Genomic DNA, 27,169 nt, shown 5'->3' on the forward strand with positions numbered 1-27,169 from the left:
CCTTAAGAGTTCCCTTCACTGGAACTAAGGGGCCAAGCCCAACCCCTGAGAAAAACACACCCACACCATAATCCCCCCCCCCCCCACCAAATGATTTAGACCAGGGCACAAAGCAAGGTCTATAAAGACATGGATGAGCGTGTTTGGGGTGGAGGAACTTGACTGACCTCCTGACCTCACCCCGATAGAACACCTTTGGGATGAATTAGAGTGGAGACTGCAAGCCAGGCCTTCTAGTTGAACATCAGTACCTGACCTCACAAATGCGCTTCTGGAAGAATGGTCAAACATTCTAATAGACACACTCCTAAACCTTGTGGACATCCTTCCCAGAAGAGTTGAAGCTGTTATAGCTGCAAAGGGCGGGGCCAACTCAATATTGAACCCTACGGACTAAGACTGGGATGCCATTAAAGTTCATGTGTGTGTAAAGGCAGGCGTCCCAATACTTATGGCAATATAGTGTATTTCCTTACATAACTATTGAGCTTGATAACCGGTTCTCCACCTGTGACCCAACCACAGAAATCATCAGGTTATAAGTAGCTGTAATTGAGGAATTGCTGTGACCTGACTTGCCTTCACAGCTGGCTGCTGACACCTCCACCCTCACCATACCCCGGGGTGGCGCATGAATGCTTCACAGGTGAAATTATGATTGTGCAATGTAGCGAAATATCACATAAATGTTTTCATTATAGTAAATGCATGACACACAATGATAGTTACTTCTTTTCTAGCCCCCCCCCCCCCATTAATTCAAAATTGTCTTGCTATCCTGGGGCAACGTATGGATAAATATACTTCATAATATATTGGAACCAAATCCCTTTGTCCCTTGTTACTCCTCTAAGGTCCCTCTTCCTGGTCTGAGATGTAGACATCTACAAAATAAAAGTATATAAAAAATATAAAAAAAAGAAAATACACTATAGAAATGTATTTATAGTACTAAAAAAAATATAAAAAAATAAATAAATATATATATATATATATATATATATATATATATATATATATATATATATATATATATATATATATATATATACTGTATACATTGAGGCTTGTAAGTGGTTTACCAGGGTTATTGCTGAAGCTTTTTTTTTCTGCTGATTCTCTGGCCCCGTACACACGACCGAGGAACTCGACGTGCCAAACACATCGAGTTCCTCGTCGAGTTCAGTGTGGAAGCCGCAGAGGAGCTCGGCGGGCCGACTTTCCTCATTGAACAACGAGGAAATAGAGAACATGTTCTCTTTTCGGCCCGACGAGTTCCTCGACGGGTTCCTCGCTGAAAAGTGTACACACGACCGAGTTTCTCGGCAGAATCCAGCTCCGATCGAGTTTCTGGCTGAATTCTGCAGAGAAACTCGGTCGTGTGTACGGGGCCTCTTTCTCATTAAAACGGTCCAAACAGCTTATTAGCCGGTGACCAAGGGTGTCTCCATTACTCCTCCATCCAGAGTGGAGACAACCTCAGACAGGAGGCGTGTTAGTGGCTGGATCACCAGGTGATAATAAAGTAAAAAAAAGCCTAAAAGAGAAAAATAATGCAGCCACCAAATCTAATGCCGCGTACACACGATAATTTTTCGGGTTGAAAAATGTTTTTCAGGCTCTAGAAAAAACGATGTTTTTTTCAACTTGATCATTAAAACGGCCTTGCCTACACACAATCGTGAAAAAAAATGCAAAGCGCAGTGACGTACAACGCATACGACGGCACTAAAGGGGAAGTTCCATGCGGATGGCGCCACCCTTTGGGCTGCTTTAGCTGATTTCGTGTTAGTAAAAGACAATTCGCGCTTTTCTGTCTGTTACAGCGTGATGAATGGGCTTACTCCATTACGAACGCTAGTTTTACCAGAACGAGCGCTCCCGTCTCATAACTTGCTTCTGAGCATGCGCGGGTTTTTCACGTCGTTAAAGCCCACACACGACCATTTTTTACAACCCGAAAAATGACAACGTTAAAAACGTTGTGAAAAAATAGAGCATGTTCGAAAAAAAATTTGCCCGTTTTTCAGAACCCGAAAAATGCTCTGAAGCCCACACACGATCGTTTTTAATGATATAAAAAAAAACTAAATTTTTTACAACCCGAAAAATGATCGTGTGTACGCGGCATTAGGGCTGGTAACACATCAATGTATTACATTTTTGTTTTTGGGTTTAACCACTTGCCGACCAGCGCAAGGAACTTTTACGTCGACAAAATGGCACGGACAGGCAAAAGGGCATACAGGTACGTCCTCTTTAAATTGCTGGTGTGTGGTCGTGCGCCGCGACCCGCGGACCCGATCGCCGCCAGTGTCCCGCGATTGGGTCACAGAGCTGAAGAACGGGGAGATGTTGTGTGTAAACACAAAATCTCGCCGTTCTGCCTAGTGACACTGTCACTGATCGTCTGTTCCCTGTCATCGGGAACAGCGATCAGTGATGTGACACAGCAAGCCACGCCCCCTGACAGTAAGAATCACTCAGAAGGTCACACTTAACCCCTTCATCGCCCCCTACAGTTTAACCCCTTCACTGCCAGTTTCATTTTTACAGTAATCGGTGCATTTTTATAGCTGTGTCCGATGTGTCCGCCATAATGTCGCAGTCACGATAAAAATCGCTGATCGCCGCCATTACTAGTAAAAAAATATATATATTAATAAAAATGCCATAAAACTATCCCCTATTTTATAGACGCTATAACTTTTGCGCAAACCGATCAATAAACGCTTATTGTGATTTTTTTTACCAAAAATATGTAGAAGAATACGTATCGGCCTAAACTGAGGAAAAAATATGTTTTTTTATATATTTTTGGGGGATATTTATTATAGCAAAAAGTAAAAAATATTGTTTTTTTTTCAAAATTGTCGCTCTATTTTTGTTTATAGCGTAAAAAATAAAAACCGCAGAGGTGATCAAATACCACCAAAAGAAAGCTCTACTTGTGGGAAAAAAAAGGACACTAATTTGGTTCAGGAGCCACGTCGCACGACCGCGCAATTGTCAGTTAAAGCGACGCAGTGCCGAATCGCAAAAACTGGCCTGGTCTTTGACCTGCAAAATGGTCCGGGGCTGAAGCGGTTAATATCTCTCAGAAGGACAAACAAAAGAAGCAAAGTTATAGGTCACAGCTGGCATTTGTGATGTCTCCTCTTAGGTGGACTTGTAGGCCCGGATTCAGAAACAACTTACGACGGCGTATCTCCAGATACGCCGTCGTAAGTCTGAATGTGAGGCGTCGTATCTTGGCGCCTGATTCAAAGAATCAGATACGCCAGAATTTGTCCAAGATACGACTGACGTAAGTCTCTTATTCGTATCTTGGGGTGCATATTTACGCTGGCCGCTAGGGGCGCTTCCATATATTTCCGCATCGAATATGCAAACGAGGTAGATATGCAGATTCAGAAACGTACTTGCGCCCGTCGGATTTAGCTACGCCGTTTACGTAAGGCGTCGGTCCGGCGTAACTTTACCCCTCATAAAGCAGTGGTAAGTCATGTTAGGTATGGACGTCGGAAACGTCGGAACAGCGTCGTATTTTACGTCGTTTGCGTAAGTCGTACGCGAATGGGGATGGCCGTAGGTTACGTTCACGTCGACTAAGCATTGAGCCGGCGTAACTTAGGGAGAAAATTCGACGTGATACTGAGCATGCGCACGCATGCGCCGTTGGTTAGGCGCGTCATTTACGCGGGGTCACGATTCATTTCCATACAACACGCCCCCTACCAGCCTACTTTGAATTACCCGGCCCATTTACGCTACGCCACCTTAACTTAGGGCGCAAGTTCTTTGTTAATACGGTACTCACCTCTTTAAGTTACGGTGGCATAGCGCATATGAGATACGCTACGCCAGCAGAAACTTAGGCCATTCTTTCTGAATTCGGGCCGTAGTGTTCACTTCTGTGTGTTCACTGGTTGTCCAGAGGTCCTTGGAACCTCTAATTTTTGCCTGAACCCGCCTTGGAGTCTCTCTTCTCCCGCTGCAGGTTGGCAAGATGCCTCTAGTAACAAAAGGCAGATAACGAATTAAGAAGCGTATTACAGTGTAACATTTCCAACAATGAACGCCTTGTTCTGGCATTTATTGAATAATGTTGGGATTATATAATGGATTAAATGTTTGTCATCCTCAGGAACTCGCCTAATGTAATTAAAAGATATCAGGAGATTTAAGAATATACAATCTGTGCTAAAAATAGGCGAGTTCCTGTTTCGGGCCTTGCACGTCCTTATTATATATAATTATATATATGTAAAAGGAGAAGATGCAGAGCTAGTCATTGGCACTGGGATCCAAGAACTGGTGGAGCCAAGACGTTGGTCCTTCTCCTTCCAGCTTTCGCCTGCTGAAGAGACATCAGTTTTGAGGGTAAGTTTTCTAATGTTTGCTTTACTTTACTGAGAACTTCCAACCATTTACAACACGTTTGGTCCTCAAAGTAGCTCACGCAGCCCCCTGGAGCAGAGAACCGGGGGGTGCTGCCGCCTGAAATTGAGAAGCGGGGGGGCTGCCGCAAATTGAGAAGCAGGGGGGGGGGCCTTTACAAAAAAAAGAAGAAATAAAGAAAAAAAATATATATATATAAAAAAAGGGGGGTAGCCATCCGGGGCCCTGGGAACCTCTGGGCCCTTTAATAAAAAGAAGAAAGAAACCTCTGGGCTCTTTAATAAAAAAATAAATAAAACATTTATAAAAAATACGTAAAAAAAAGGGAGGTTGCCATCAGGGGCCCTGGGGACCTCTGGGAACCTCTGGGCCTTTTAATAAAAAATAAAAAAATATAAACAAAAATAAAAAAATAAACATTTATAAAAAATAAATAAAAAAAGAGGGGATTGCCACATGGGGACCTCTGAGCCCTTTAATAAAAAAAAGTATATATAAAAAAAATGTATTTTTTTTTATAAAAAAAGGGGGGTTGCCATCCGGGGGCCCTGCAGACCTCTGGGCCCTTTATTAATAATAATAATAATAATAATATATATATATATATATATATATATATAAAAAAATAAAAAATAAACATTTTTTTATAAAAAAATAAATAAAAAAGGGGGGGGGGGGTTGCCATCCGGGGCCCTGGGGGCCTCCGGACCCCTAAAAAAAAAAAAAAAAAATCATATGGAATCACCCATGAAGAGGAAAAAGGTTTACTTGCTGAATGTACATTATCATTACCCTTTAATGTTTCATGCATTTTGCAGTCCCCATATCTACAATATCTCTCTTTATTTATTTAGACTGGAATTCCCAAACACTCTGGTCCCCATTTCTTCACCAGGGCTCGGTTTTTCTGCAGTGAACCATGATTGTCCTTTGTGTTTTCCTCGTTCTTTGCTGTAATTTGGTCCAGGGTCAGTTCCCACGGGCCTGTACCACATCTGTCACATTTCGGAGCAAATCCTGTTGCCCCCTTTGGAAGGACGGCAGCCCCTGCGGCTCCAACTCGGGCCATGGCAGATGCCGTGACCGGGTTGTCTTCACTTCCTTTGCTTCTGGCCGACAACGCCAGTATGATGACGACCGCTTGGACTGGCCAAAATATTACTACGACAAAACCTGTGAGTGCTTTGGAAATCACAGCGGCTACGACTGCGGTGACTGTAGGCATGGGTATTTCGGAGATCAATGCGACCGCAAAAACACTGTTGTGCGTAAGGAAATTCGAGAACTTTCTTTGCTTGAAAGGAAAAGATTCTTCAGCTACTTAGTGCTGGCTAAAACCACAAAAAGTCAGGACTTTGTCATCCTCTACACCGGAGACCGCCATCACAAGGACACGTACAAGTTTGTTGATGCCACCATCTATGATGTGTTTTCCTGGATCCATTACTATTCTATGAAGACCATTCTATTCAATGGCACCTTTGATGATACAACAAACTACGCCCATCAAGGTCCAGCTTTTCCTGGTTGGCATCGATTGGGTCTTCTCTTCCTGGAGAGACAAATTCAGCTTTTGACGGGGGATGAAAATTTTGCCCTTCCTTATTGGGACTGGAGAGGAGATAAAAACTGCTCAATCTGCACCAATGACTTCCTCGGAGACAATGACGTGCAAGGGTTTCTCAGTCCATACTCCCATTTTGCTTTTTGGAAGGTAAGTAGAAAAACAACAATAGTTTTAGGACAATTAATTTTTTTTTAAGTTTATAGTTTTTTTAGATGTTTTTTTTTTGTGGTGGGGCGGGGGTTATATGTGTAGTGCTCACCCCCGAAGGGCCCGCTGAAATAGACTGGTTCTCTCACAGTAGTACAGAGGATTCCATCCACAAGCACAGCTCCATGCACACCGACAATACAGGCTTAGTTTAGGGGATGTCTTTATACTATTTGTTGCTGAAGAACTTGAACAGGAGAGGAGTTTGAGGTCACAAGATACTCCAAAACAATAATAGCAGTCAATGGGGGGGACACACTTCACACTGATCTTCCTTAAACCAGCCTTTTCTGGAAGTATATCTAGGGCTCTATTAAAGCAGTCCCAGTCCATATAGCACCCCTGGCACATAGTTCCTGCAACGGTCAGGGGTTAACACCGTTTACGATATTCCATTCCACCAACCCAAGACAGCTTATCCGACACTCCACAATCCAGCAGACAGGACCCATTGGATTTCCCCCAGAAACGAGACACACACAGCTCTGTCTCTGGTTCCAAAACGAATGAACCCTTTAATGGTAAACTCTCAGGTTTTTATACAGTTAGAAGCCAAATATGGACAATGACTCAACTCCACCCACAACGTGACACAATGGGTGCTTCAATATACATTCCGTTAGATAATGACATTCAGATGAACTAATTATTAATCATTGCCCAGACGTTCTGGCTCTGCAATAAGTTATCCTCACCTGCTACATAATACACATTCCTTTAGTAAACATAATTGACATGCTAATCCACTACACCTGAAAGGTCAGACATCTGACCTTTCAGACTGCCAACACATATCTATCATCAATAGAACTTTCACACAATACAGTCTCATTAGCATACACAATGAAAGGTTCTTGAGAGGCAGACTTAATTAGCACAATAGACAATGAAAAATCTTAGGAGCCAGACTCAATTAACACCTCAACAATATGTGTCCCCACATGAATGAATACTGTCCTATTGACCTGTTGGGGTCAGAATAAACCACTTGTAATATTTCAAGATATCCTGCAATACATGAATTATCATTACTGTGCCATCTCATGTAATCCGAGATATAATTTATCAGTCATCCTATGCCCCTATTTGACATAGGATGACCCTAGACACAATAGTCATTGGTGAAGCTGGCACAGGAGTACCCCGCATCCTTCAAAAGTCTCTGGGTATCACGGGCCATTCTGTTACAGTTCCCCTCTAGCAATTGCACACCCAGCAAGGTCTTTACTCACAGGAGCTGTCTGCCACCTAGCATCCTCAGGTAGATCCTCAGTAAGGAAGATACAAGATCCCTCTCCAGACCAGGACTTCAGGACAGTGCCCTCCAGCAAACAATCCATTAGCAGTTGAGGCGATTTAGTTCGCATTTGTAGCGCTATATAAGTTATTCACTCACACACTCACTCAATGTCCGCCAGGCCCTCAGCCTAGCTACTGCTGAGATCCAGGCTGCAATTTATTGTCCCACTAACTCTCCCCTAGGGACAGCAGCCCCAGAAGAGCTGGAACCCACCCTTGTGAAAAAAAAGAACACTCTAGAAAGGTCTACCACCCCAACCACCTGTTGGAAGCCTTCTTCCAGTGATTGGCTGGGGAATCATAAATATTTACCTCTCTCCTAGGGGCAGCAGCCCCAGGAGAACTGGAACCCTCCTTGGAAAGGAAAGAACACTCTAGAAAGGCCTCCCAAACCTTTATAACCTTCCCAGCCACTTTCTGGACGCTTCCTTCAAGGTGATTGGCTTGGAAATAATAAAATGTTTTAAAAAATCAACTCTCTCCTAGGGGCAGCAGCCCCAGGAGAACTGGAACCCTCCCTGGAGAGGAAAGGACACGCTGACCACCCTGGACACTCTAGAAAGGCCTCCTAAACCTTCATCGCCTCCATGGCCACCTTCCAGACTTGGAACCCTTTCTGGATTGGCCAGGGAATGGTAAATATTCATACCAGTCATTTGAATCTCCCTGTCCTATATTCTGGAGACTTCTTCTGGAGGCAGGTGGAAGTAATCGAACAGCCAGCTTGAAAACTCTGACCAGACAAAACCAATAGATCACTGCTCCACCAATTTCAGTGAAGCCAAAACTTACATTTAACCAAACAACCTAAATAGAGGAGGACGCTACACATGTTTGGTGTTCTCCTTAAAAAAACAAAACAAAAAAAGTGAATGTTTTTGAAATTCAGAAAAGAAGCATTCATCTCTCATTAATGTTTCCCTCCTTTAGTCTATTTGCAGCGGTTATGACTATGATGAAGCTTACTGCCTGGGTGCTGATGACCAGAATCAGATGGAAAAACTGCATAGGAAGCCTGGCGTTGATCCTGATTTCGCTAAGCTGCCCACTATGCAAGACGTGGAGGAAACTCTGAAATGGAAAGATTTCGACCGCCGTCCCTACAGCAGATCAGCAAGGAGAAGCTTTCGTAATGCCTTAGAAGGTGGGCAAGTTGTATTGTAACTTTACTTCCTTTTTCTTAAATTGTGTATTTAGCCAACACAATTTTTTTTATGTTTTGACAGAGTAGAAAACTTTTTTGTACCATTAGAGAACTTTCCCCTCACTTCCTTTCTTGGAGACGCAACAGGAAGTGAGAGGAAATCTCTCCAAAATTAGTTAAATTAAACTTGTAGGGGCAGATCCACATAGAAATAGATGGGCGCAGCGTATGTGAGATACGCTACGCCGCTGTAACTTACTTTTGGCCGGTTCAAATCCCCAAAGAATTTGCGCCGTAAGTTACGGCGGTGTAGTGTATCTCTGGCAGCGGAATTCAAATCAGCGATTAGGGGGCGTGTTTCATTTAAATGAAGCGCGTCCCCGCGCCGAATGAACTGCGCATGCTCCGTTTCTAAATTTCCCGCCGTGCATTGCGCTAAATGACGTCGCAACAACGTCATTTTTTTTAACTTAGACGTGATTTACGTCCATCCCGATTCACGGACGACTTACGCAAAAAATAAAAAAATATTCAAAATAAACGCGGGAACGACGGCCATACTTAACATGGCAAGTCTATCTATACGCCGCAAAATCTCAGCTTTAACTATACGCCGGAAAAAGCCGGCTAGAGACGCCGTAAAAAAATAGCTAATTTGCATACCTGACGCGGAAAACGACGTGAACGCCACCCAGCGGACGCCGAAGTATTGCATCTTAGATCCGAAGGCGTACGAGGACGTACACCTGTCGGATCTAACCCAGATGCCGTCGTATCTTGGTTTGAGGATTCAAACCAAAGATACGACGCGGGTAATTTGAAAGTACGCCGGCGTATCAGTAGATACGCCGGCGTACTCGCTCTGTGGATCTGCCCCATAATGTCTAAGGCCCCATACACACGATAGAATCCATCCGCAGATAAATCCCAGCAAATGGTACACGCCAGCGGATCTGTTTCCACGGAGAAATCTCCTCTGGGATGGATTCCAGCAGATCGGATATTTGCTGACATGCACAACAAATCCATCTGCTGGAATCCATTCCAACGGATGGATCCGCTCGTCTGTACAGACTTACCGGATCCATCCGTCCAAAGGGATTCCCCGCACGCGTCGTAATGATTTGACGCATGCGTGGAATTCCTTATATGACAGCGTCGCGCCGTCGCCGCGTCATAATCGCAGCGACGGCGCGACACGTCATCGCCAGAGGATTTCCGCGCGGATTTCAATGCGATGGTGTGTACACTCTGTATGGGGCCTAAGAAGTTATTAGGTTTATGCAGTTTTTTTATTTCTCTCTGAGAATATGTGCAGGAACCTCCCCCGAGTAACCGATTGTCTCCGCCCCCTACTTACCTTCATGTACTGTCCCTTTGCTCCATTTCACTCCCCGCCCCCCCAGTACCATTTATTTTAGAGAATACAGAACCAAGCACCATTTTGTGGTGCTAAATAATTTATATGGAATTTGTAAAGGATAACAACAAAAGTAGAAAAATCCCCTGCAGCAAGCAACAATAGACAGACCCCCCCCCCCCCCACAGCAATAATAGACACCGCCAGCATCAAAAGTTTCCCCCAGCAACAATGGACCCCCCAGCAACAATAGTCCCCCCCCAGCAACAATAGACACCGCCAGCATCAATAGTTTCCCCCAGCAACAATGGACCCCCCAGCAACAGTAGACCCCCCCCAGCAACAATAGATTCCCCCCCAGGGACAATTTACCCCTAGCAATAATAACAATAAAGGTAGCGAAATAGATCCCTTGCAGCCAGCAACAATAGATCCTTCCAGCAACCTTGGACCTCCCCCCTGCAACAACAGACCCCCAGCATTAATAGACCCCCCACAGCAATGATAGACTTTCCCAGCAACAATGGATATCCCCCCAAGCAACAATAGACCCCCAGGAAGAGGAGATCCCCCCCCCACAGCAATAATACATTATTATTATTAAGGTACTTATTTAGCGCTGTCAATCTACACAGCGCTTTACATATACATTGTACATTCACATTTGTCCCTACCCTCAAGGAGCTTACAATCTAAGGTCCCTAACTCACATTCATATACTAGGGGCAATTTAGAACCGAAGCCAATTAACCTATCAGCATATCTTTGGAGTGTAGGAGGAAACCCACGCAGGCACAGGGAGAACATGCAAACTCCAGGCAGGTAGTGTCGTGGTTGGGATTCGAACCAGCGACCCTTTTTACTTCTAGGTGAGAGTGCTACCCACTACACCACTGTGCCGCCCAACATCCCTCAGCAACAATAGATTCCCCCCAGTGACAAGTTACCCACAGAAATGATAACAACAAAGGTAGCAAAACAGATCCCCTGCAACCAACCAGCAACCATGGATCTCCCCCCCCCCACAACAATAGACCCCCAGCATTAATAAACCCCCACAGCAATGATAGACTTGCCCAGCAACAATGTACTCCCCAGCAACAATAGACCCCACAGCAATGATAGATCCTGCTAACAACAATATATTCTCACAGGAACAATAGACCCCCAGCAATATTAGACATCCCCATAACAACAATAGATCCCACCAACAACGATGGACCCCCGAGCAACAATAGATCCCCAGCAGCCAGCATTAACAAGCCCTCCAACAACCAGCAACAATGGACCTCCCTCAACAGTAGATCCCTCCCAACAACAAAAGACCCCCACAACAGAAATAGATCCCCCAGTAGCCAACAGTAGAAATAGATGCCCCTCCAAGAGTAGATCCCCCACCAAAAATAGACTACCCCAGCAACACTACACCCCCCTAGCAACAATAAATATCCCAGCAGCCAGCCCTGGGTTTATATCACATTGGAGATGCAGATATAATAGTAACCATATCTTAGCATGTTTTGTTTTTCATTTTTTATTTGCCAAACTCAAAGTTAGCTTGTGGTACCCAAGACCCAATAAGGGAAAAAGAGCAGGATATGGGGGCTTGAAGGGGAATGTAACCAGATGACTAATATTGTATTATGATCTTTGTAGGCTTTATAAACCCCAAAGATGGGGTAACGCGACAGAACGGCATGCATAACCTGGTCCATATCTACCTTGGAGGGACGATGTCCGAGGTTCCGATCTCCAGCAACGATCCTATATTTGTGCTGCACCATTGTTTTATTGACAAGTAAGTTTTATCCCTAAATCTGTTGCATCAGAGGTGGGCAACTTACTGGATACACGGGCCTTCAACTAGGACCTATGACATCACCAAGGGGGCCATATATAATATTCAGTATTGGTATACCATTTTTTTTTATTGGATATGTTTTTTAACAAAAAGTATAAAATATATATATATATATTTTTTTTCAAAATGTTCTATCTTTTTTTCATTTATATAATAAAAAATAAAAAAACCCAGTGGTGATCAAATACCAATCAAAAGAAAGCTCTATTTGTGTGAAAAAAAATGATATTAATTAAATTTGGATACAGTGTGGCATGACCGCGCAATTAATAGTTAAATTAATGCAGTGCTAAATAGCAAAAAATGGCCTGGTCATGAAGGTGGTAAAACCTTCTGGAGGTCAAGTGGTTGAACGTCTTCATCCATCTGTAGACATTGCTCTTGTCAATGGTGTCATACAGGGCTTTTTTTCTTAGAGAATAGATGCAGGAACTCCCGTCTTCTAAATCACCTCTTGTGTCCACCCCTTACCCACCCCTGAGCACCATTCCTTGGTTCCACCCCCTACCCATCTCTGACCACCATTCCTTGGTTCCACCCCCTACCCACCTCTGAGCACCATTCCTTGGTTCCACCCCCTACCCACCTCTGAGCACCATTCCTTGGTTCCACCCCCTACCCACCTCTGAGCACCATTCCTTGGTTCCACCCCCTACCCTCCTCTGAGCACAATTCCTTGGTTCCACCCCCTACCCACCTCTGAGCACAATTCCTTGGTTCCACCCCCTACCCACCTCTGAGCACCATTCCTTGGTTCCACCCCCTACCCATCTCAGACCACCATTCCTTGGTTCCACCCCCTACCCACCTCTGAGCACAATTCCTTGGTTCCACCCCCTACCCACCTATGAGCACCATTCCTTGGTTCCACCCCTACCCACCTCTGAGCACCATTCATTGGTTCCACTACCTACCCACTTTTGCATTTCTTTTAGTACAGCCCTCATTGGTTTTCGTCTGTATTTTGCATATCTTAACATATTCTTCAATATATTAGAGAATAGATGCAGGAACTCCCGTCTTCTAAATCACCTCTTGTGTCCACCCCCTACCCACCCCTGAGCACCATTCCTTGGTTCCACCCCCTACCCATCTCTGACCACCATTCCTTGGTTCCACCCCCTACCCATCTCTGAGCACCATTCCTTGGTTCCACCCCCTACCCACCTCTGAGCACCATTCCTTGGTTCCACCCCTACCCACCTCTGAGCACCATTCCTTGGTTCCACTACCTACCCACCTCTGAGCACCATTCCTTGGTTCCACTACCTACCCACCTCTGAACACCATTCCTTGGTTCCACCCCTACCCACCTCTAAGCACCATTCCTTGGTTCCACTACCTACCCACTTTTGCATTTCTTTTAGTACAGCCCTCATTGGTTTTCGTCTGTATTTTGCATATCTTAACATATTCTTCAATATATTAGAGAATAGATGCAGGAACTCCCATCTTCTAAATCACCTCTTGTGTCCACCCCCTACCCACCCCTGAGCACCATTCCTTGGTTCCACCCCCTACCCATCTCTGACCACCATTCCTTGGTTCCACCCCCTACCCATCTCTGACCACCATTCCTTGGTTCCACCCCCTACCCATCTCTGACCACCATTCCTTGGTTCCACCCCCTACCCACCTCTGAGCACCATTCCTTGGTTCCACCCCCTACTCACCTATGAGCACCATTCCTTTGTTCCACTACCTACCCACCTCTGAACACCATTCCTTGGTTCCACCCCTACCCACCTCTAAGCACCATTTCTTGGTTCTACAACCTACCCACTTTTGCATTTCTTTTAGTACAGCCCTCATTGGTTTTCGTCTGTATTTTGCATATCTTAACATATTCTTCAATATTTGTAGGATCTTCGAGGAATGGCTTTGTAGACACAATGCAACTTCAGACATGTACCCTGAAAATGACCAACCAGGTCAAGGTCCTGAGGAGTGCTCCACTCCGTACTTCCCGTGTTACAGGAATAAAGACCTCCTACGCAATGCTACAAACTTTGGATACAGCTATTCGAAATACCAGGGGATGTAATGCGCCAATAAAGCAAGTCCTATGAGACTGGGATCTGTTCTTTGTGTGATGGGAGTGTGCAACCTCAGGACAACAGCAAGCTCTCATATCAAATCTGTCCAATCATCTCACTTCATAAATCCTCCATGATGAATTTCCAATGTAATTTGGTAGATCATAACACACTCTAACTAAGGAATTAAAATCACGACAGGAAACCTACCACTATTCACTTTATTTGTAATTGCTACTCACTTGACGGTGATCGTGATCCAATTGCTTCAACAACACCCGAGTCACTGGCCTCAGAAGTTCTGTTTTTCTTGCTACATAACTGTTCTAGCAAAGTAATGCCTCGTACACACAAGCGTTTTTCTCGGCAGGAAAAAACCCAAAGTTTTCCCAGACGGGATTCCTCTCAAGCCTGCCTTGCATACACACGTTCAGGCCAAATACCGCCCGTCCAAAGCGCAGGGATGTACACCATGTACAACGGGACTATAAAGGAGAAGTTCCATTTAAACTGCGCCACCCTTGGGGATGCTTTTGCTGATCCTCGTGTTAGTAAAAGTTTGGTGAGAGACGATTTGCGCTTTTCAGTTTTCGTGCTTTTCAGTCCGTTACAGCGTGACGAATGTGCTATCTCCATTCCAAACGCTAGTGTTACCAGAACGAGTGCTCCCGTCTCATACTTGATTCTGAGCATACGCATGACCGGTTTTCCAAATGGGAAAAAGTCCACCGGGAATCCCGGCGGGATGTTGTCTTTTTTTTCATGCAGTTTTCTCGTCGGGAAAACTGCGATGGAGCATACACGCGGCCGGTTTTCCCGGCCAAAAGCTGTCATGGCAGTTTTTCCGATGGGAAAACCGGTCATGTGTACGAGGCATAAGATGTGCTGCAGAGCTAAGGAGAAGCTCGGAGTGAGACGCAGGCTAGGCGAGGGCTGGTATGACTAGGCAGCAGGGCAAAGTCGGCAGTGATAGGGGTTAAAAATAGGGGAGTGTAGCTGGCCAGGGTAGGGGATGGCTTAGGAATTTTGTTCCTGGGTGTAGGAGGGGCCAGGGTCCTGTGGTCAGTCTCTGGCCACCGGATGAAAAAGGAGCTCCCACCCTCCCACCCTATTTTTTGGGGGGATTGTGTTGTTATGTATATATGTTGATTTGGGGGTAAGGGGAATAGGTTGGGGATCTTTGGAGGCATTAGAAATTAAGATCGATATGGCATAAGTGGGGGAACCATCGTGGTATGGCATACTCGGTTGATGCCAGCTAACCAAGGTTTAGCTGGCATTTGGAGATGGGTATCAGCGTTGGAAGGTGCAGAGTGGTATTGTCCTCGAGTCGGCGTGCTGCGACTGGGGACCTTGTGTGGCCACGCTGATACAAAGATAAATTTGGTCAGTGCCTTTAATGATCCTCAACATGGTTACGATGTATCTGGAAGAGTATTGTTTGTAAATAAATTTTATGGTTAAAAATGTTAATAAAATGGCCAGTGCGGCCAATTTACTCCAAAATGGGTGTCGTCTGGTAATTTAAGAGAGGATGCGGGGTGTATAGTATTATAGGTAAGAAGCAGTTTAAATCTGCATTACCATAGTCAAGTTTTTTTGGTTTGTTTTTTGAAAACCAGGTCTCCTCAGGTGAACTCTTATGAATGAGTGATGGGAACGAGGGTCCTAGGCTGTTCAACTCTTGGGCCCCGTACACACGACCAAACATGTATGCTGAAACTGGACCGCGGGCCAGTTTCAGCATACATGTTCGGTCGCGTGTAGGCGCGAGCGGGCCGAATTCCAGCAAACATTTGCCCGCCGGGCCTTTTCCCAGCGGGCAAATATTCCTGGACGTGTTTTAAAACCGTCCGCTGGAATCCTGCCCGCTCGGACATGTACGGTCGTCAGTACAGACCTACCGTACATGTCCGAGCGCCCGCCGTCCCTCGCATGCGTCGAATGACTTTGACGCATGCGTGGAAGCCTTTAAATGGCAGGCCCGCCCACGTCGCCGCGTCATCGTCGCGGCGACGACGCGGACACGCCCCGTGTAGTGTTTACGCGCGGACTTCTGTACGATGGTTAGTACAGCCATCGTACAGAAGCCCTCTGGCAGGCATGTCCGGTGAAAACGGACCGGTTTCACCGTACATGTTTGCTCGTGAGTACCCGGCCTTGGAGGTACAAGACAGGATGCTGGTTCTTAAAGTGGAGGTTCACCCAAAAACTTAATTTTTAACATTAGATTGAGGCTCATTTTGTCAAGGGGAATCGGGTGTTTTTTTTTAATCAAAGCCATCCTTACCGTTTTAGAGATAGATCTTCTCCGCCACTTCCGGGTATGGGCAGTGGGACTGGGCGTTCCTATTTGATTGACAGGCTTCCGACGGTCGCATACATCGCGTCGCGATTTTCCGAAAGTAGCCGAACGTCGGTGCGCAGGCGCTGTATAGAGCCGCACCGACGTTCGGCTTCTTTCGGCTACTCGTGACGCGATGGATGCGACCGTCGGAAGCCTGTCAATCAAATAGGAACGCCCAGTCCCGAAGACCATACCCGGAAGCGGGGGAGAAGATCTATCTCTAAAACGGTAAGTACGGCTTCGATTTAAAAAAAAAAACACCCGATTCCCCTTGACAAAATGAGCCTCAATCTAATGTTAAAAATTGTTTTTCGGGTAAACTCCCGCTTTAAGCCTGGAAGCTTTTGTGTGTGAGTAGCTCCTTGAGTAAAGAATCGTATAAAGATGTTTTTTTTTTTTCATATTCTCTGTAAAATCCGCTTCTCTTGGCTCATTGAAGGACACAGTATAGATGTTATTCTCTGACCATTGGTTTTTGGCATCACCTTCAGCAGTAGGACCCCAGACAACAAAAACAAGAGCACAACCTGAGGATAATCCCTCTGTTATGTATCACGTACCTGGTAACCAGAGCCCGGTGGTAGGAGTAGGCCTCTCTTACAACTCCGGCTTGCGAGCTGCTGGATATGGAACAGCAGACTCAGAAGCCTGGCGGAGTAGGAGTGCCGGCTGGCTGGATAGATGAGTAGATGCAGACCACTGCTGGAAGTGTAGACTGGAGCTGAAACCGGAAGTAGGGTCCGTGACACTGACAGAAGATTCACAGCAATAACTGAGAAGGCAAGCTGGTTAATAGACAGCAGACGGAAGCAGGGTCAAACAAGCCGGATCACATTAGAGAGTTCAGGTATTTAGATGGGGTAAGCAGGAGAGTAGTCGTTGTACAGGCAGGTAGGTCAGGCAACAGTGGATCAATCAGAGGTAGGTCGATAGCAGCCGAGGTCAGGATCGGAGAGGTGTGGAAGGTCAAACAAGCCGGGTCAATAGGTAATAGCAGATAATCAGGTTTCTTCAGGGTAACAGCGTTCAGAGACTGTAGATCAGACAGCAATGTGCTGGAGCTGTCAGTGTCCATTTAAAGCCGTTTTGGCGCCAAGGAGTCAGCGCGCACGCGCGCGCCGCGCTGCGCGCGCTCCCGCCGTGCACGCGCGCGCGCCGTTAACGCACGCGCGCGCACCACAGGCACACGACGATGTGCAATTGCGCGCCGCTGATTTAACCCTCTGGAAGGATTCCGGGATTGAGAGGTGAGTCCCTGACATTGCCCCCCCCCAAGGGGCAGCCTCCGGATGCCTAGTCGGGCCATCTTGTCAGGATGATCAAGAAAAAATGAACGTACCAATCTTCTGGCATGGATGTTGCCTTCAGGTTCCCAGGAGTTTTCTTCTGGTCCGTAGCCTTTCCATTTAATCAAAAATTGGTTCTGTCCTTGTCGCCTTCTACAATCCAGGATGGCTTCTACCACAAATTCCTCGCATCCGTCAACATGAACTGGTTCAGGAGGCCTTGTACCCCTATTAGGGAAGGGATCAGGAGCTGCAGGTTTCAATAAAGAGACATGGAATACAGGGTGCACTTTAAGAGAATCAGGTAAAGAAAGTTCATATGAAACCGTATTGATTCTCCTTTTGACCGGAAAGGGTCCCATAAATTTGGGTCCCAATTTTTTAGAAGGACAAGCTAACCTGAGGTTACTGGTAGAAAGCCATACCTGGTCCCCTGTTTTCAGATCCAGCTCTCCTTTCCTTTTCCTGTCGAAGAACCTCTTGCTGTCAGCCTGGGCCTTGGTTACAGCTTCCTGTAGTAATTTGGTGTTTTGTTTGAGGAATTCCACTGTATTCTGTACTGCCAGGACTGAAGATTCTGAAAGAAAATCTGGTAGAAAAGTTAGGTTGAAACCATAATTGGCAAAAAAGGGAGATTGCCCCGTGGCAGAATGACTGGCGTTGTTGTAGGCAAATTCCGCTAGGGGTAGCAGAGAGACCCAATCATTCTGAGAAAACATAGTGAAGCACCTGATGTATTGTTCCAGAGTCTGATTGGTTCGTTCAGTTTGCCCATTGGTCTGGGGGTGATATGCTGAAGAAAGAGCGAGTTCAATTTGTAATATTTCACAGAGGGCCTTCCAGAACCGAGAGGTAAATTGAACTCCCCTGTCTGATACTATGTTGAAGGGTACCCCATGCAACCTAACGACTTCTTTAATAAAGACACGAGCAGTCTCAACGGCAGAAGGTGTGTTCTTTAGAGGGAGAAAATGGGCCATTTTGGTCAAACGGTCCACGATCACGAAAATTGCAGTACAGTCTTCAGAGCAAGGAAGCTCTACGATGAAATCCATGGCCACCATTTTCCATGTCTGTCGGGTACGGGTAAGGGTCTCAGTAAACCCCAGGCTTGGTTTCGAGGTGTTTTGTTCCGATTACAAATAGGGCATGTGCTGATGTAAGACTTGCAGAAATTCTCTAATCCAGGCCACCAAAAAGGTGCGACGCACCAGCTCTAGTGTCTTACGAACCCCAAAATGTCCTGCCATTGGATGGTCGTGGAGGTGTTTCAGAACCTCTACTCGGATGTCTTCAGGGACAAAAATCTGGCTTCCTCTCCAGAACAGTCCATCTCGGGATTCTAAAGAAATGTTGGGAGGTTTGGAAGAGTCTGAAGATGCTCCCCGGAGCAGGGAAAGTAGGTCAGTGTGCAGTAGCAAGAAACTGTTCTCTGGTAGAATGGTGTCAGGAGTGGAGGTATCTTTTGAGTTGTCATGCATTCTGGACAGAGCATCCGGCTTGATATTCTTAGAGCCCGGGCGATAAGTGATGTGGAAGCCGAAACGGGAGAAGAAGAGTGCCCACCGAGCCTGTCGGGGCTTCAATCGCTTGGCTGATCTTAAATATTCCAAGTTTTTATGGTCCGTATAAATTAGCACGGGGTGTGCAGCACCTTCCAATAAATATCTCCACTCTTCCAAAGCGGCCTACGTCATAGTTTTTCTCCGCGGGGGAGAGTTTTCGGGAGAAGAAACCTACGGGATGTATTAGGTCTTTGTCTCCCATGCGTTGGGAGAGAACGGCCCCCACTGCGACTTCGGAGGCGTCTACCTCAAGGAGGAAGGGTAGAGCCGGGTTTGGGTGGCTGAGAATTGGGGCAGTCGTGAAGAATTTCTTTAGCGTGTCGAAGGCTTTTTGTGCCTCAGGATTCCAACGGAAATGGAAGTTTTGTTTTGTAAGCTGTGTAATGGGAGCAACAATGGTAGAAAATCCTTTAATAAAACGTCTATAGAAATTCGCAAAGCCTATAAAACGTTGGACCCCCTTCTTGTCCAGGGGCACCGGCCAGTCCAAAATAGCAGACACTTTCTTGGGGTCCATCTCAATTCCCGTCGGGGAGATCACTAGGCCCAAAAATTGGATGGTATGCAACTCGAATTCACATTTTTCTGCTTTCGCATATAGACCGTGTAGACGAAGACGATTCAAAACCTTCCGGACATGCTCTCGATGTTGATTTAATGAACCAGAGAAGACCAGGATATCATCCAGGTAGACGATGACAAAAATATCTAAAAAGTCTCTGAACACGTCATTGACGAAATGCTGAAAGGTGGCAGGAGCATTGCACAACCCGAATGGCATGACTAGATACTCGTAGTGACCATACCGAGTACGGAAAGCAGTCTTCCATTCGTCACCGTCCCTGATGCGAATTAAGTTGTAGGCCCCCCTCAGGTCCAGCTTAGTGAAGATAGTAGCGAACCTTAATTTTTGAAACAGTTCGGGTATCAATGGCAATGGATAACGGTTTTTAACCGTGATGTTATTGAGCTCTCGATTGTCGATGCATGGGCGAAGGGTCTGATCCTTTTTAGCGACAAAAAATATTCCAGCACCTGCTGGTGAGGTGGATGGACGAATGAACCCCTTATTTAGGTTCTCGTCGATGTAGATTTTTAGAGCATCTTGTTCCTTCTCGGATAGGGGGAAGATGCGCCCAAAAGGGATCTCGGCCCCAGGAAGTAGTTCTACCGGGCAATCATAGGGGCGATGAGGTGGAAGGTAGTCGGCCCCCTTTTTACTGAACACATCGAGGAACTCATGATAGGGCTCCGGAACAGACTGAAATAAACTGGGGTCGGTGTTCAGACATAACAGAGTTGGAGAGAAACTGGAAGATCCAGGAAGGCAGTGTTCCAGGCAGTATTGGGAAGGAAATTGTAAAGTTCCAGAGACCCAGTCAATCTGGGGGTTGTGGACCCGGAGCCAGGGGATGCCAAGGATCACTGGAAACAAGGGTGAAGAGATTACATCCAGAATTAATAATTCTCTATGATTAGCGGAAGTAGAGGAAGGGTTTCTTGGGTCACTTGACCCGATTTAATGTGGGATCCGTCGGCCAGAAAAACTGAAAGCCTGAAGTCTTTCTTTCGAAGAGGAATGTGGTGCAGACTGGCAAAGGTGGCATCAATAAAACAACTGCAGGCGCCGGAGTCAATGATTGCGTTGACCGGAATCGTTCTTCCTGGGAGCTGTAAAGACAGAGAAAGAGCAAGGTGTGTTGTATTGGTTGAGAGAGTGGAAACGTTGACAGGAACAGAAAAACGACACTTACGCATTTTGATGGGGCAGTTGGCGACATAATGACCGGGCTCACCACAGTAGAGGCACAAATTTAGCTGCCGACGACGTGTTCGTTCTTCTGGAGGCAGAGTGGGTCGCATGACCCCAAGTTGCATAGGCTCAGAGGTGTCAGGAGGAGAGCTAGCCGCACTAGAATGGACGGGTGGTTGGTAGCGAGAAGCAGGCAGGGGCGCTTTAGTAGTGACCCATACAGGACGACTTAGATGAGAAGATCGCTCTGCTCGTCGCTCTCGTAGGCGTCGGTCAATCTGTATAGATTTATCAATTAAGTCCTCCAAGGTATCAGGAACCCCAATACGGGCCAACTCATCCTTTAGGTTTTCTGAAAGTCCCAAACGGAATTGGTGCCGCAGAGCTGCGCTGTTCCACTGGGTGTCCGCACTCCAGCGGCGAAAGTCCGTAACATACTCCTCAACGTCTCGGCGGCCTTGTTGAAGCGCAAGCAGGGCGGCCTCAGCAGTAGCAGTTCGCTGAGGATCGTCATAGAGTTGTGCCATGGCCTGAAAGAAAGCAAGTAGAGTCTCAGTGTTGGTGCCATTTTCCTCCAATAGTCGGTGCGCCCAGGTTAGAGGCTCTCCTTGAAGAAGCGACACCACAAATCCCACCTTTGTGGCTTCTAAAGAGAAAGTCCTAGGTTGGAGGGCAAAATATAATTGGCAGGTGTTGCGGAAATTCTGGAATTTGGAGCGATCCCCGGTGAACCGCTCTGGCATCGGAACCCTGGGTTCGGGTGGTAGCATCACTACAGTTGGAGCAGCGGCTGATGAAGACGATCTGGCGGAAGGTTCAGGAGCTGCGTCTCCGGACAGATTCTGTACTTGACCTTCCAGTCGCATGTAGCCGTCCTGTAGATTTTTAACAGCTTGGGTGAGAGATGCGAGGTGTTTACAAATCTCCTCCATTGCTGGGGCCACTCCTGAGGGCTCTGACATGGCTGTCTGATACTGTTATGTATCACGTACCTGGTAACCAGAGCCCGGTGGTAGGAGTAGGCCTCTCTTACAACTCCGGCTTGCGAGCTGCTGGATATGGAACAGCAGACTCAGAAGCCTGGCGGGGTAGGAGTGCCGGCTGGCTGGATAGATGAGTAGATGCAGACCACTGCTGGAAGTGTAGACTGGAGCTGAAACCGGAAGTAGGGTCCGTGACACTGACAGAAGATTAACAGCTATAACTGAGAAGGCAAGCTGGTTAATAGACAGCAGACGGAAGCAGGGTCAAACAAGCCGGATCACATTAGAGAGTTCAGGTATTCAGATGGGGTAAGCAGGAGAGTAGTCGTTGTACAGGCAGGTAGGTCAGGCAACAGTGGATCAATCAGAGGTAGGTCGATAGCAGCCGAGGTCAGGATTGGAGAGGTGCGGAAGGTCAAACAAGCCGGGTCAATAGGTAATAGCAGATAATCAGGTTTCTTCAGGGTAACAGCGTTCAGAGACTGTAGATCAGACAGCAATGTGCTGGAGCTGTCAGTGTCCATTTAAAGCCGTTTTGGCGCCAAGGAGTCAGCGCGCACGCGCGCGCCCCGCTGCGCACGCTCCTGCCGTGCACGCGCGCGCGCCGTTAATGCATGCGCGCGCACCACAGGCACACGACGATGTGCAATTGCGCGCCGCTGATTTAACCCTCTGGAAGGATTCCGGGATTGAGAGGTGAGTCCCTGACACCCTCATTTGCGAAAGGCAACTCTAAATATCAGGGGATGTAATTTTCCATTGAAGCAAGACTTATGAGATTGGTGTCAGCCAGGGGTCAAGTCCTGGGGAAAAAAGTGTGGGAACTCCCACCCAAGATCCACCCCCCCACCAAAAAAAAAAAGATACGCTCGTATGCATAATTACTAAACCACATGTTTTTTTTTTCTTCGATCCACTGTACCTTTAGTAATCCTTTATGTTACGGGCTGCTTCCTGTATATGGATTCATCGGCTAGTGTGTGGGTATTCCGTCACTTCCTCGATGCCGCAATGTCTCCTGGGAGCTTTTGTCATTGTTCCCAGGAGACATTGCGGAGGTCTGCTTCGAGTTATCGTGGTATTTAGAAAGAATATTCCGCAATATCTCCTGGGAACAAGGACAAAAGCTCCCAGGAGACATTGCGGCATCAAAGAAGTGACGGAATACCCGCACACTACCCGATAATTCCATATACAGGAAGCGGCCAGTAACATAAAGGATTACTAAGGTTCGCCTGCCCCTGACAGTGACTCGAGCTGGGCATCGCCGCTTAGTGAAGGATTGGCTCGGGTGGCTCGGCTTCTCTCGGTTGCTCTAGTCCTGCAAAGGGAACTGCGTTCCTGCTGTGAAAAAAGTGCAGGGACTCCGTTCCCACACGTTCCCGCAGGACTTGAGCCCTGGTGTCAGCTCTTTATGTGATTTGAAATTTTGGTCAACTCATGTCTCCAAAAACGTGGTTGCCATCATCCCTCAAGAAATTAATAAATATAAACCTCTTATTGTGGGATTATGTTGGCAACAAAAACAAATTATAGAAAAATATAAATGTATTCATACAAAAAATAGAAATTGTATACAGTATACACTAGGCTAATAAATACGATTATTTTTGTAGGCTGTGGTCTTGTTTTTTTGCCTAGTGTCCTTCTCCAAAAGGTGACACCAAAACCCAGTGGCCAGCGATCATGGTCTTTGCTGTGTCCTTCAATGAATTCAAGAGAAAATTTGGTTCCAGACTTTGAGTGGAGCTAGTGCATTTTGGGGGATTAGGACTCCCCACTTCTTCTGATGAATCTTTACTTAGGGCAGGCCTCAAGCATTCTTGTTTTAGGCCATATTTTTTTTCTCTTAGGTCAATCGTTTTTTCTCTTATAACAGCGCTCTGACTAATCATGTGAACCTATCACCTTGCACATGTTAGTGGAATCCATATTTGAGTATTCCATCCAGTTCCGGTCACCAGTCCTCAGAAGTGATGTGCTGGGGAGAGTTCAGAGATGGTCAACAAAATTAATAAGGGTACTGGAAGACCTCTTGAAATAAATGAGATGATGCATTTCGCACACGTGACCGTGCACTTCTTCAGGACTTACAATGTAGGTCAGGGGTGCCCAACCTGTTGAAGAGCGAGGGCCACTTAAGCGACTTGTTAACCGGTCGCGGGCCACAATGAGCAGAGCGGGCAGATGATAGGCCCATGTCCACTCCGCATATGCAGAGCAGAGCAGGGCACCCCTGATGTAGGTTATCACAGTCTTTTTAAAGGGACAAGTTTCGAATCAGTGTACATTACGTCAAAGTATGATTTGGGGGCCATCTTGTGGTGACAGATTATATTGCAATAATTTAAAATATACAAGATAAAGAATATATATATATATATATATATATATATATATATATATATATATATATACACATAATTATGATAACATGGACATACAAAGAAAATTTTGCCTGATACGCATAATCTTAAATTCTAAGCATATACAAGAAACACGGGGTCCGCACGAGGCATAACTGTAGGTGTGTGTATGCATGGGGCCCATAGGTCTGGCGCCATATTGTGACAACGTTGCCATTTATTGTATGTGTGTTTTTTACTATAGGGTATGATGGGGATGAATTCCTTAATTGTGTTATCTAACATTTAACAGATTTTAACTCACTTTTGATACATTAATAAAGCTCAATATTTTTTCCATACATGGTATACTGTAGTTGATACTCCTCATGGTTTTTCTGGCGCATCTCTTTGCTCCATCATCTCATTTATTTCAGTAGTTTCCCCTTGCCTTGTAGGTATCCCATCTTATTCAGATGAATCGTTAACCCTTATAGAATGGTTGAGTCACCTCAACACTAGTAAATTGGATTCCTGTTTGCTTTTATCTATATACTGGAGGACCTCAATTACGAGGAACGACTACAAGCACTAAACTTGTTCTTGCTGGAGAAGAGACGCTTGAGAGGGGACATGATAGCGATTTACAAATACCCCAATGGTGATCCCAAAGTAGGAAAAAAAAATATTCAGTCTCAGGGAGTGTCAGCGGACACGGGGCCACACAGTGAGATTGGAGGAGAAGCGGTTTAACCTAAAGCTACATAGGGGGTTTTTCACAGTCAGGGCAAAACAGACGTGGAACTCTCTTCCTAAGAGAGATTCATTATCCTTGGCCACCATCTTGTGGCAAAAGTTGGAATGGCATAGTGATGGCTTCAATCAACAGAGGACCAGAACTTGGAGTTCCCCAACTCTGAGGCCTTGTACACACGACCAAGGAACTCGTCGGAAACCAGCCCGAAGAGGAACTCGACAAGCCAATTTGAGACTCCCGTCGAGGAAATAGAGAACTTGCTCTCTTTTTTGCTCGTCGAGTTCCTCAACAGTTTCCTCGATGAAAAACCTACACACGACCAGTTTCCTCTGCAAAAAAGCTCTCCCACCAAGTTTCTTGATGGATTCTGCCGAGGAAACTGGTCGTGTGTACGAGGCCTCAGAGATCATTAACTTCACATGCTGGTTAGGTCTCGAACTTCCGGTATCTCTGTAACTTAAACGTATCTTGAAACATTTATTGGTTGTATGCTTACTTACATATGCAGGAATATCCCCACCCACTAACCAATTTGATCTTTTAACACGAGTATATCCGTTTTCTGATTACTGTGTTGGACCCACGACTCAACCAAAAATCAACACACAATTACCTCCCGGTCTTTGACCATATGACTATACACATATTCCATCAAGATTTTTCATAGAGCACTTCCCATATACAATATGGAGGTGTAATATACCTATGCATTTTTAGTGCTTTTTGAATTTTGCAGATTTGCACTACAGAATGTGTTCGATAGGAAAATGTTAAATTGGCTGTAGAACAAATCTGAAAAATGCAAAAAGCACTAAAAATGCATAGGTGTGAATCCAACCTAATTCTCTGCACGGTGTGAATCCAGCCTAATCTTCTGGACCCAAGTGGTACCAGAGGCAGAGGGCCCCCGAATCAGAACGCTTTACCTAAGTACATATTGTGCCTCAGAGCTTCCCCCACCCCCCGCAACTTTGCAACACATAATTATCATAAACACGTAAAAACAGTAATAAATATATGCAATAAACCAATTGAGTGAAGTAAAACCAAAAAGGCAGTCACTTTAGGACTGTATCTGTCATGGACGACCTTCCGTTGTCAGGAGAATCCGTTCCCGGCGCGTGCGCATTGGTGCGCGCTTGCCCGCGCATTGGTGCGCGCCTGCCCGCGCATGCGCGCGTTGGAACACACTTGCGCGCATGCGCGCGTACGGGTGCGCGCGCACGTTGACAGTGTTTGGCGCCAAGGATTCCCTATATAAACAACCTGATCCCTCACCAACTTGCTGTCCTGTCTACAGCGTTTCCCTGGATAATCTGCACCTGTGTATTTGCTGTTCCTGATTACCTGACCCGGCTTCCTCTGACCTCTCTTGTTTGCAACCTGCCTCTGACCCCGGCTACGTCTGACCTCCGCACCTGCTTAACCCCTGGCTCTGTCCTTGCTCGTCTGTTATACCGACCCGGCCTGAACCTTGACTACCCCTTTTGGACTTTGCTTTGGCTCTGATCTGCTCATCTGTGTTGACCCGGCTTGCCTGACCTGTTGCTTCCTGCTCCACAAGTGCCTCCGTTGCTTCCAGCCTGCTGCCAGCTTCCTGCCAGGACCTCAGTGCTTCATCCTGCTTCTGCTTCCAGCAAACTACTCAGCCTACTACCAGGCACTTGTGCCCCTCTGTACACTTGATCCCCTGTCCACTCTATCAGGGGCTCCTGAGTCGGAGGCTTACGAGAGGCCGCTCCCTGCACATCGGGCTCCATCACCAGGTACGTGACAGTATCCAAACAAACTTTCCCACCAAAACCTTAGCAACTTCTTCAAGAATAGGCATGTAATATTTGTAAAACTTTATTTTGATCATAGTTGCTTAATCTCTCAGTAACTCTTAAAGCATTTATAATTTTTACATTTTCTTTACCAAAATCTCATTACCAAACTTGTAGTTCAGCTCCCAATCCCAAACTTTTGTAAATGTATAGGGATATTAGGCTTAATATACAATCTTTCTTCACAAGCAATATGTGTTCTTCTTTTCTTAGCAACATCTACTCGTAGGTTTGGAGCAGAGAAAAAAAAATGAGTCCTGCCTAGTTCTTGGGTGTAATATGTGGCTATGATATCTAATATCTATATTCAGGAGGCAGCAGTATATAACGGAAGCACTCAAGCGGACTGTGGGATGTTCCGTTACATTGGTGGCAAGCAGTGGGATGCTTCATGCAGTCTGGGACATCCAAACCTCTACCTGGATAAAAGGT

General features: G+C 46.0%; 1 protein-coding gene across 1 annotated transcript; it reads left to right on the top strand.

Annotated features, from left to right (window-relative positions):
- The first annotated feature begins 4,280 nt into the window (after positions 1-4,280).
- LOC120921029 (tyrosinase-like) lies at positions 4,281-14,084 on the top strand. The gene is made up of 5 exons (XM_040333627.1): positions 4,281-4,383; positions 5,256-6,115; positions 8,405-8,618; positions 11,635-11,776; positions 13,703-14,084. Exons 2-5 carry the CDS (start codon positions 5,321-5,323, stop codon positions 13,881-13,883), a joined length of 1,332 nt encoding a protein of 443 aa, XP_040189561.1. The 5' UTR covers positions 4,281-4,383; positions 5,256-5,320; the 3' UTR covers positions 13,884-14,084.
- Positions 14,085-27,169: the final 13,085 nt, after the last annotated feature.

This window comes from Rana temporaria, chromosome 13 (assembly GCF_905171775.1).
Source record: "Rana temporaria chromosome 13, aRanTem1.1, whole genome shotgun sequence".
Taxonomy (NCBI): Eukaryota; Metazoa; Chordata; class Amphibia; order Anura; family Ranidae; genus Rana; species Rana temporaria.